The following is an 11,517-nucleotide window of genomic DNA, read 5'->3' on the forward strand; positions in this document are numbered from 1 at the left end:
GAATCATCATTAATGATTCAAAACATTTGCCCATCACTTCCAAGTTCTTTTTCTTCTTCTTCAGAAAATTGCACATGTCAAACACACAACATTTATACCATTTCCAAACCTACCATCCAGTATTGCCCAACGCAATTGAGATCGAGCTGAGTAGAATATTGCATTTCGATTCACTGATGACAGCATCACTGTTGGCTCCTGGAGCAATTATCACAAACTCCCGCAAACTGTACCTAGATTTAAAACACACAAGATAAGATGATTCATTATTTATCACCATTCATTAATATCAAAAACTATATATATTAATTATTAAAGCACACTATATTAAAGGATAAAGCCTACATCAAAACTATTTCATTCTTCTGAATATCCATCAACAACAAATTACATTTCTATAGTGTCTTTAATGCTTGGAGGACGTCCCAAGACGCTGGGCAGTCAGGGATTTGGACCCGAGCAGAGGTTTGGGATCGGGGGGGGTGGAGGGCAGGGGTTGGAGGCGAGGTTGAAGGGGAGGGTCTTGAGATGTGTTTTCAAGGAGGTAAAGGAGGGAGCAAGGCGAAGGGACTGTGGGTTGGAGTTCCAAAGGGTGGGGGCAGAGAGACTGAAGGCCTGACCGCCGATGGTAGGGTGGGGCGGGCCAGGAGGGGGACGTGGAGCAGACCGGAGCCTGCTGAGAGGAAGGGGCGGACAGGTTGAATGGGGTTTAGCAGGTCATGGAGGTAAAAAGAACTAAGATCATGGCGGGTTTTTAAGGCGAGGATGAGGATTTTTAACTCTTTCCTCTTGGGGATGGCAAGCTAGTGGAGCCGGGGAGGGTGGGTGTGATAGGATCATGGAGCCTGGTGGGGAGAGGACATGAACTGCAGAGCTCTGTATGATCTGCAGTTTGTGGAGGGAAGAGTTGGGAAGACCAACAAGCAGGAAGTTGGCATAGTCGAGCCTAAATGTAATAAATGCGTGGATGAGGGTTTTGGCAGCCTGAGGCAATGGCAGAGCCGGGTGATGTTGTGGAGATCGGGAAAGGCAGATCGGGTCAGGGCTCGGATGTGGGTTAGAAAGGACAGTTGAAGGTCAAACAAGATGCCAAGGTTCTGGACTGGCTCAGTCTACCTAACCAAAATGAAACAAATTAACAGTTGAATTTAAGAAATATGATTTCTCTATTTTCGTTTGAGACAAATGAGAAAAGCAGATCTATAAATTCAGTGACTATTCAAGACTAAATTTAGGACAAGAACTTTGAACCATTTTTCTATACGCAGGTAGCTCTCTTTCATGCACATAAATAAAAAGCTCATTCTGATCATTCACAGTAAATTATAAAAGTGTATGGGTTGAGGTGTGTGTATGTATACTGTCATATATGCAAGAATTTTTCTATTCGAGAAAAATACATTGAGGTTAAATTACAAATAAACATGAGAATGTGCCTACCATCTGACAAGGCAGTGAGCTCTCGGTGGAAAATCGTTGTCCACACACAGCAAATCTTGCATAGCTTCAGGAAGGGCATCTATTAAAATATAATATATTGCTTTGAAGAAACCTACTAAAATAACATTTTATAAACAGTTACAAACATTTCTTCAGTATTAGACCTGTGGAGACCAGTAGCTTAGTGGTTACAGAACTTGACCCAAACCTATTGGCTGCGCAAAAGGCAGATCCTGGCCAATTAGTTAATGCTGACTGATGCTATCCTTCACTAAACTGAGATCTGATCAAAGTTGGTTAACACCATAATGGAGGCCTGTAGCTCAGTGGTTAGAGCACTTACTTCGCAAGCGGGAGACCTGGGTTTGATTCCCGGGCAGTGCAAAACAGTGGGCAAGTTTCCTTACTCCACATACCTCTGTTTACCTAGCAGTAAGTAGGAACTTGGTTATTAGTCGATCGGCAGATCACTTTTCTGGGGGTAATAAACCCTTCACAAACAAATAAAAATAATTAGGTTACTCAATCCACGACTGTTTGTGGGATATCACTGTGCGCAATTGGCTGCCTCGTTTTACCCACAAAATAGTCAATTCACTTTCCAGTATATTCTGTGAAAAGCCTTGAGACGTCTCGAAGACGTGAAAAGGCACTATATCAAATGCAAGGATTGTTATTATTAATTATTATTATTATTATTATTATTATAAGATGGCAAGAACAATTCAGAAGGTCTAAGCTTCCTACTATGAAAAGGGTTAGACCCTAAATTGTACCCCACAATTTGTTTTAATAAACAAATCAAAATGTCTCTTAACAAATCACAATTTGTCTAATAAACAAAATGGGGCTGATGAAAACTCTTCTCTATTTATATCAATTAAATCATAGGGAAATAATCCATACCTTCTTCGGAACCTTCTTTTGCTTCCTTATCAGTTAAAGGTCCACGTTTGAGATAATGATGGGTTATACTGAATTTGTAGTCTGCAAAAGAAATCTCATCAGATTTCTCCTCCCATATTCCTGTGGTTAATTCACCCTGAAATTCATACAGTAAAACAATCAACATTTACAATCTATTAAATGCAAAGACTTCATGAGACAGTGGACAATGAATTATAACTATGTGGTCCAGAGGCAGATTATTTGCTGAAATTAAAAGATGTGACAAATATTTTTTAAATTATCTCAAGAGATTCATTTTGTTTCTATTATGCTGACAAATAAACATTTATTGTGGACAAACTAATGAACCGCAAAACTTCATCAGCTAACAATTTAGTTTATTTAAATTGTTAAATATAAAAGATTTGAAAAGAATATATCATTTAAAATTAAATAAATTATGCAAACGTATTTGTTTTAGCTCATATTGCCCACCAAAGTAGAGCTACTGGTAAAGTACTTCCAAACTTAAATTAGTGAAAACTCAAATGGAAATATGATTAGCGTCATTTTAGGGAATACAATTACTACCTCGGCTTATTAGGTTTTAATACATTAGGACTTATTGCATTTTCTGTGAGCACAGATCATAAATCATTGTATTGATGAAAAGGACAGACAAAAAAGGTTAATTACGCATAACGAGATAACTTAATGCATTTTTACAAACATTAAGATGTCACAATTTTCCATTTTAAACCATATAATCTACATTTCCCTTATACGCTACATCAATCTTTGAGTTTGTTTTCTCAAATTATATGCTAATTAAAATATTAAAAACAGAGATACAGTATAAAGAAGAATAAAATTCACCTTTTCCAAAGCTCTGCTTGCAGTGTTTCCTATCAGTTTCCAATCATTTAGCACCTCTTCAACTTTAGATACAAATCTGGAGATATGAAAACAAAAGATGATAAAATCTGAAACTTGAATTGATGTGAATTTCAAAGTAAAATGTAGTACGTCATGCTTATAGAAAGAGTAGTGTATAAAGAAATCTTTTTTTTAAAACTTATATTGCAGTGTAACAACAACAACAAGATTCCATTTATTGAGCGCCTTTCACGTCGGGAGGACGTCCCAAGGCGCTGTACAGTTGGGTCAGGACCCGAGCATTGGGGGGAAATGGTCAGGGGGAGGGAAGGGAGGGAGCGAGCAGGGGATAGAGAGAAAAACAGTGCTTTGAAATATTATTCCAATTGAACTGTCTATTCAGCAACAGGCAGAAAATAAGTGAAAACTTTCATAATGTGTGAACTTTAGTAGTATAGAAAGTTAGTTTTATTCGAGCTTAAATCAAAGCACAATAGAACTCCACTTATCCAACCATGTCACAGACTCTGATGTACAAGTTGGTGTCCATCACTGGTGAGGAAATTATGGGTAAATATAAGGTGATGAACAAAGATGACAGTATCACATAACATGCACATTGACACATTTCATTAGCTGCAAGAGCAATTTATAACACATACCACACTTCCATATGAAAAACTCTGGAAATCTGATTGGCCTAAACAGCATGTTGCTTTGAACACAGAGCACCTAGCTCAAAAACACAGTATACTTCAAACAATCTTTCAACAAAGCAACATCCTTAGATTTCAATGCAAATCAGGAATCCTTTCATTACCTATCATTTCTAAAACAATAATAAACAAAGCAGAAATTAGACACCAGCAAAGGCAACTTACAGAAAATTCTAAACTGTTGTTTGCACCATCGAGAGGGCCCAGGTAAGTGTTCAATAGCAAAACATTCGACAGGAATTATTGTAAAGTGTAGTTACTGTGTATTTTGTAGGTGAATGTGGCAGTCAATTTGTATGCAGCAATGTACCCAAAACAGCCATGAAGTGAATAAACGGCCTCCTGCACGTCCCTCGCCCCTCCACTCTATCACCAATGGCCGTGTTTTAAGTCTCTACATCCTGAGACTCTGGAACTCTCTGCCTCAATCACTCTCCTTGTCATTTTTCAGAATACACTTCCTCTTCAACCATATGGTCACCTCCGCTCCCTCCTTCGCTCAGCATTAGGTTCCGCCAATGTTAAGTGCTCTGAGACACTAGTTTATTTGAAGGGCACTATATAAATGCAAGTTGTTCTTGAATAAATATTATGTGGGGCCTTTTGGCTAGGATTCCTCACCGTCCATTCGAACAGTGTCACATGACCTTTAATGTCCACCTGAACAGGCAGATGGGAACTTGGTTTAACGTCTCATCCAGAGGACGGCACCTCTGCCATTGCAGCGCTTCACCCCCCCCGCACCCCCCCCCCACCCGAGAGCTGGAAAGGAGGAGGATCCACCTGAACTGTGCAAGTTCAACTCACTGATATGGTGGTTTGAACCCACAACTTTCTGACTCAGAAGCCGGAGCTTTGCCGACTGAACCAGGCTGACATCTGCCGAGCCGGCCTGACAGATACTGGGTTCACTTCACTTTCTGAGGTGATTCCGCCACTACCTCACCCCTCAGGCCGCTGAAACTCTTGTGCATACCTTCATCACCTCCAGGCTCGACTATGCAAACCCCTACTTGTCGGTCTTCCAAACTCCTCCCTCCACAGGCTGCAGATAATCCAGAACTCTACAGCCCTTTTCCTCTCCCGCACCAAACTCCATGACCCTATCTACCCCATTCTCGCCCGACTCCATTGCCTCCCTCTTTCAGAAGATTCAGTTCAAGATCCTGGTCCTCACCTACAAAGCCCTCCATTGCCTCGCCTCAACCTACCCCTGCGACCTCCTAACCCCCTACCAACCTGCCCACTCCCTCCGCTCAGCCAGCTCTGGCCTGCTCCACGTCCCCCGACCCACCCGCCCCATCATTGGCGGGAGAGCCTTCAGTCACTCTGCCCCCAACCTCTGGAATTCCATCCCCCAGTCACTCAGCCTCGCCCCCTCCTTAGCCTCCTCCAAATCCCGTCTCAAATCCCTCCTCTTCGAACATACCATCAGCCGCCCCCCTTCCCCTCCCCTCTCCCCCCCCTGACCCCAGCTCGGGTCTGAAATGCTGTACACTGCCCAGCGCCTTGGGACGTCCTCCCAACGTGAAAGGCGCTATGCAAATGTAACCTTGTCGTTGTTGTTGTTGCATTGTAAGCCGAACCCTGAAGGAGCCACAGGGAACCGCTGTGCCCACGACGGTAATAATAATCCTTGCATTTGACACAGTGCCTTATCACGTCTTCGAGACGTCCCAAAGCACTTCACAGAATAGACTGTCAAGTGAATGGACTGTAGATTCTGTGGTAATGAAAGGCGGCAGCCAATCGCGTACAGCAGCAGCGTTCCCCCCAAACAGTGGCGGATAGAGACCAAATTATGATGATTATATATATATAGAGAGAGAGAAAGAGGGATTGTTACCCTCTCCCTCTCCAGGAATAAACCGAAATACACAAAACAAACATGAAGCAGCGCCTGGGGGTGGGGGAGAGGGGGGGGTGGGGGAGAGGGGGGGGGAGAGGGGGGGGTGGGGGAGAGGGGGGGTGGGGGAGAGGGGGGGTGGGGGAGAGGGGGGGGTGGGGAGAGGGGGGGTGGGGGAGAGGGGGGGGGTGGGGGAGAGGGGGGGGTGGGGGAGAGGGGGGGGGGGGGGGGGGTGGGGGAGAGGGGGGGTGGGGGAGAGGGGGGGGTGGGGAGAGGGGGGGGTGGGGGAGAGGGGGGGGTGGGGGAGAGGGGGGGGGTGGGGAGAGGGGGGGTGGGGGAGAGGGGGGGGTGGGGGAGAGGGGGGGGGTGGGGGAGAGAGGGGGGGTGGGGGGAGAGGGGGGGTGGGGGAGAGGGGGGGAGGCGGGGAAGTGGAGGGATGGGGAGGTGGGGAGGGGGGGGTGGGGGAGAGGGGGGGGTGGGGAGAGGGGGGGAGGTGGGGAGAGGTGGTGGGGGGGAGAAGGGGTCTAACCTTTCCCACTCGGAGGCTGTGGTGAAGTCCGTGATTTCAAACACCTCAGACTCCGGCTGTCAGAAGAAACACAGGGCAAAGGGAGAAGGCGCGTGAGTCAGTGATAACGGTCACGGCTTCTCGGCAAAGAACAAATCCATTCAAACACATATATATATATATATACATAAACACAACAAAATAATAAGAGCCTCACGTCACTGTCCGCCGCCATCTGAAAAGCGGCCCCGGGTTTGTGTCTTTGCGGTGCATGATGGGAAAGCGGAGGACCTGCTCTCCCCGCGGCGGGAGCTGCAGTGCCACCTACCGGCACCAGCCGGTACTGCAGGCACTGCCCCCCACCCCGGCCACTGCCCCCCCCACCCCGGCCACTGCCCCCCCCACCCCGGCCACTGCCCCCCCCCCCACCCCGGCCACTGCCCCCCCCCCCCACCCCGGCCACTGCCCCCCCCCACCCCGGCCACTGCCCCCCCCACCCCGGCCACTGCCCCCCCCACCCCGGCCACTGCCCCCCCCCCACCCCGGCCACTGCCCCCCCCCCCCACCCCGGCCACTGCCCCCCCCCCCCCACCCCGGCCACTGCACCCCCCCACCCCGGCCACTGCCCCCCCCACCCCGGCCACTGCCCCCCCCACCCCGGCCACTGCCCCCCCCACCCCGGCCACTGCACCCCCCCACCCCGGCCACTGCCCCCCCCCCCCACCCCGGCCACTGCCCCCCAACCACCCCGGCCACTGCCCCCACCCCGGCCACTGCCCCCCCCCCCACCCCGGCCACTGCCCCCCCCACCCCGGCCACTGCCCCCCCCCACTCTGGCCACTGCCCCACCCCGGCCACTGCCCCCCCCACCCTGGTCACTGCTCCCCCCCCCCCACCCTGGTCACTGCTCCCCCCCCCCACCCCGGCCACTGCCCCCCCCCCACCCCGGCCACTGCCCCACCCCGGCCACTGCCCCACCCCGGCCACTGCCCCCCCCCCACTCTGGCCACTGCCCCACCCCGGCCACTGCCCCCCCCCACCCCGGCCACTGCCCCCCCACCCCGGCTACTGCCCCCCCCACCACTCCACCATCCGCTGCCTCCTCCTGGCCGGCTGCAGCCTCCCGTTCGTCCCTCGTCCCCCTCCTCTCCACCATCAACGGCATTGCTTTCAGCCACTACCCTCCAAAACTCTGGAACTCTCTCCCTCAATCCCTCCGCGTTCCCTCCCCACTTTCAAATTCCGCCTAAAGACCTTTTTTGATCGTACTTACGGTCACCCCCGCACCCCATCCCCCCCGCCGGCTTGTTGTCAGACTCCGCCGCTGTGAAGCGCTCCAGGACGCTACCCGCTTGAATGGCGCTTTATAACTACAAACTGTGGAGTCCTGTAGCTCAGTGGTTAGAGCACTCGTTTTGCAAGTGAGAGACCTGAGTTCAATTCCAGGCAGAGGGCGAAACCTTTGGCAAGTTTCCTTACTCCACACAGAGCCTAATAATAATCCCTCCAAAAAAAAAATAATAAATTGGTCATTTTCAATCTACGACTGTTTGTGGGACATTGCTGTGCGCAGTTGGCTGCTGCGTTCGCCCACAAATATACAGTCAATTCACTTTACAGTGTGTTCTGTGAAGCGCTTTGGGACGTCCTCCCGACGTGAAAAGCGCTATATCAAATGCAAGGATTATTATTATTATTATTATAAATATACAGTCAATTCACTCCACCGTATATTCTGTGAAGCGCTTTGGGACGTCTAGAAGACGTGAAAAGCGCTATATCAAATGCAAGGAATATTATTATTATTACAAGTTGTTGTAATCCTTGCATTTGATATAGCGCCTTCTCACATCTTCTAGACATCTCAAACCACTCTACAGAATATACTGTTTTAAGTGAATTCATTGTATATTTTGTGGGCGAAACACAGCAGCCAATTGTGCACAGAGGTTTCCCACAAACAAGATGTAGATTGATGACCGCATTTTTTTTGAGGAATAATTAATAACCCAAAACGCTCATTGTTCACAATGCAAATTAGTCTGAATCCTGGAAATTGCTACCTGCACTCACCATCCTGAAGCAACAACAAGTTATATTTGTTTAAGCGTCTTTCATGTTGGGAGTAGAATAATAAATAATAATCCTTGCATTTGATACAGTACCTTATCACGTTGTTGAGATGCCTCAAACGCTTCACAGAATCTACTGCAAAGTGGATTGACCTTGTATTTTTGTCCCAAAGCACTGTAGAGTCAAGAATTTGCACCGCGCTTGGGTTGGGACCACCAAAAGTGGGTGTCTGTGAGATTACATACCCCTCCTCCCACACATCTCATAGAGTCTTGCACCTACAGAAGAGATTGTCTTCTTGATCTAATTGATGACTTGCAAGTTGAAACTGAAGGAGGGGAGAGAGCAAGTGAGCGAGTCAGAGGGATTCCGGGAGGGAGTTCCAGAGAGTAGGAGCAAAATGGCTGAAAGCCTGTCCGCCTGTGGATCAGGCAAAGGACATGAGGGAAGCAGCCAAGCAGTAGCGTTAAAGGAGGTAGGGTGGGGTGAGACTGGTGGGATTTGAAGGCTGTTGAATTTGATCTGTGTGACGCTTGGGAGCAAGTGGAACCAAGCAAGGAATGAGGCAATGGGCCCTTGGAGCCAGGTTGTCAGTTCACAACTATAGGATCGAGGATTGATTTCAAGATCCTCTCACTCGTTTCCAATCCTTTCATGCTCTCATATCTTCCTACCTATCTGACCTGCTTTCCTCCCACTCCACCACCCGCTGCCTTCACTCGGCTGGCACCAGCCTCCTGTTTGTCCCTCATGCCCTCCACCATCGGTGACTGTGCCTTCAACCACTTTGCCCCGAAACTCTGGAACTCTCTCCCTTAATCCCTCCGTGTTGCCCCCACTTTCAAATCCCACCAGAAGACCTTCCTTTTTGATCGTGCTCACTGTCATCTCCCCCCTCCGTCTCCCTCTGGCTCGGTGTCAGACTCTGCCACTGTGAAGCGCTCTGGGCCACTACCCCGCCTGAAGGGCACTGTATAAATGCAAGTTGTTGTTGTATCTAGATAAAGAAGAAAAGAAGTAAAAATCAGGAAGGACTATATAATTTGAATGAAATGTGGCTTTCTAGGAGTTCTGGCATATAAACTTGGATTCTAGTTCAACTCTACCTTTCATAATGTCTTGCATTCTTTGTTATTTCTTAAATTGTCTCCAAGATAGAGCATTTTACAGAGGCAAAATAAATAAATCTTTTTGTCTCATCAGCAGAACGTAAAATAAGTCGAGACCTTCCTGTCTCACAAAATCTTAAATTGTCACAAATGCTTACACAGGAAGAAAGATGTTGATATCTGACAACATTTCATCCACAAAACATACAGTCACTACACTTTACAGTATATTCTGTGAAGCGCTTTGAGACGTCCGAAGACGTGATAAGGGGCTATATCAAATGCAAGTATTATTTTTATTATAAATATACATAAATTTCATTTGAGACATCTTAAAATTCTCAAACAGTTCATTTTTTAAAAATTATATAAGCAGAATAAAATCTATCAATCCAATGCAACTGGACGCTATAGGTATCGTACTTGACAACCACACACATCTAAGGGAATGTTCCCTGTGAGAATACAGTGAAGCAAGTTAGTAAAGTAATTACAAATGACTGATTGATGAGGGAATATTTTAGAATGACATTCTTTCTAGAATAACTGCAGTTGGTGTTTTCTTCGGCAACCACAGCCTTGCCTTAGTTCACTGCCAAAACTCTTCCTTAGAATCAGTGAGTCGATCCGTTGCTATCGACAACCAGCCTGTAAACTATAAAGCTGGCGCAACAGCAACAGCCTTTCAACCCAAACTCAAGTCGCTCAAATGAGGTGGTCCCTGTACCTGCCCCCAGTGTTATTGTATCCTCTAGCCAGGCTGACCCTGCATTCACTGAGGCTGTTTTCAAAACTCCTTGAAGGTTTGTCGATTTCAGCCAACGATCAGAACAAAACATAACTCTTCGCCCGCTTGGCCAGCCCTCTATTTTGACCGTGACAGCCTTTCTGAAGGTAAGACAGTTACAGGACACAACGAGCAAGTCTTAACAAGGCGGCTGCATGACTGCGTTTAACAAGACTAGAGGTGTCACAATGGATCGTGTTTTAGGATTGTGCTTTGTGAACCTGCAAAGGTTTGTCATAAATATAAAACAGAATTTGACAAAAGTACAATGTGTGTGCATTGTGCGCTGTGCAAATTGTTGCCTGTTGGTGGTGCTGGGAGCCTTGTGTTGAACAACACAGACAGCAAAACCATGCTCAAAGGTGGGACTGAGGCTCCCAGCTTCTTATCATTTTAATAACACTGATGTTCTATGTGCAATTGCAAGGGCTCAACGAGTCAGAAGACACAAAGACAAAAAGAAAAGGATGACCTTTCTTGCACAGATACAGTTGAGCTGCAGTTATCAATCAAGCTTACCCTAGAAGTGTGCCACAATTAATGAATTTATCTCCTTATGATGTCACGTATGTCTAGCTACACTTATTTATATTATTTATTTGTATTTAAAATTTGCAGGTAGATTACTCTCTACTGAGAGTTTTCAAGATATCTGCTGTTGTCATATGCCTCTATGTGTCTTGAATATTGTAACAATAATAATAATCCATGCATTTGATATAGGGCTTTATTATGTCTTTGAGACGTCTCAAAGGGCTTCACAGAATATACTGTAAAGTGAATTGACTGTATATTTTGTGGGTGAAACACGGCAGCCAATCGCGCACAGCAGTGTCCCACAAACAGTCATGGATTGAGTGACCAATTTATTATTATTTTTCTTATTTTTAAGGAATTAATTTAGAAAATATTCATTTTTTTCTTTGTGGTTGCAGGCAATCAACATGCACTGCAGGCTGTAATCCTATTTGCTGTAATCTCTCAAATTCATGGAGATTTATAAATGCTACTGGAAACTTCTTTAATTCCGCTTGCTGTAATATTGCCAATTTAACAGCAGTGTAGCAGCTTATAAATGTTGCATACTGTTCTGAATTAATGTCAATAATATAATATACTGCAAAACATTCATAATTGAGTAAGGTTTCAACAAAGCTGCTGTTAAAGAATACAGAGCATTTGCAAAAATTGCGCACATGAGAAAATTGCAGAAGACAACATTTTGTGGCTCATTAACAGCTCTGAATATAAACAATAGACCAATACAATGAGAT

The 11,517-nt window shown here is 46.5% G+C and overlaps 1 protein-coding gene across 2 annotated transcripts in view; it reads right to left on the reverse strand.

Annotated features, from left to right (window-relative positions):
• The window catches only part of rab3gap1 (RAB3 GTPase activating protein subunit 1), a 30,020-nt gene extending 23,480 nt beyond the window's left edge, over positions 1-6,540 (reverse strand). For both annotated transcript variants that reach the window (XM_042336150.1, XM_042336149.1), the window contains exons 1-6: positions 6,492-6,540; positions 6,296-6,351; positions 3,205-3,280; positions 2,347-2,482; positions 1,441-1,519; positions 114-233 (exon numbers count right to left, since the gene is read on the reverse strand). In XM_042336150.1, coding sequence (XP_042192084.1) covers positions 114-233; positions 1,441-1,519; positions 2,347-2,482; positions 3,205-3,280; positions 6,296-6,351; positions 6,492-6,509 — 485 coding nt within the window. In that variant the 5' untranslated portion in view covers positions 6,510-6,540. The remainder of the gene's footprint in view (positions 1-113; positions 234-1,440; positions 1,520-2,346; positions 2,483-3,204; positions 3,281-6,295; positions 6,352-6,491) is intronic.
• Between the last annotated feature and the right edge of the window lie 4,977 nt (positions 6,541-11,517).

The sequence above is a fragment of the Callorhinchus milii genome, unplaced genomic scaffold (genome assembly GCF_018977255.1).
Source record: "Callorhinchus milii isolate IMCB2004 unplaced genomic scaffold, IMCB_Cmil_1.0 Scaffold6, whole genome shotgun sequence".
NCBI lineage: Eukaryota > Metazoa > Chordata > Chondrichthyes > Chimaeriformes > Callorhinchidae > Callorhinchus > Callorhinchus milii.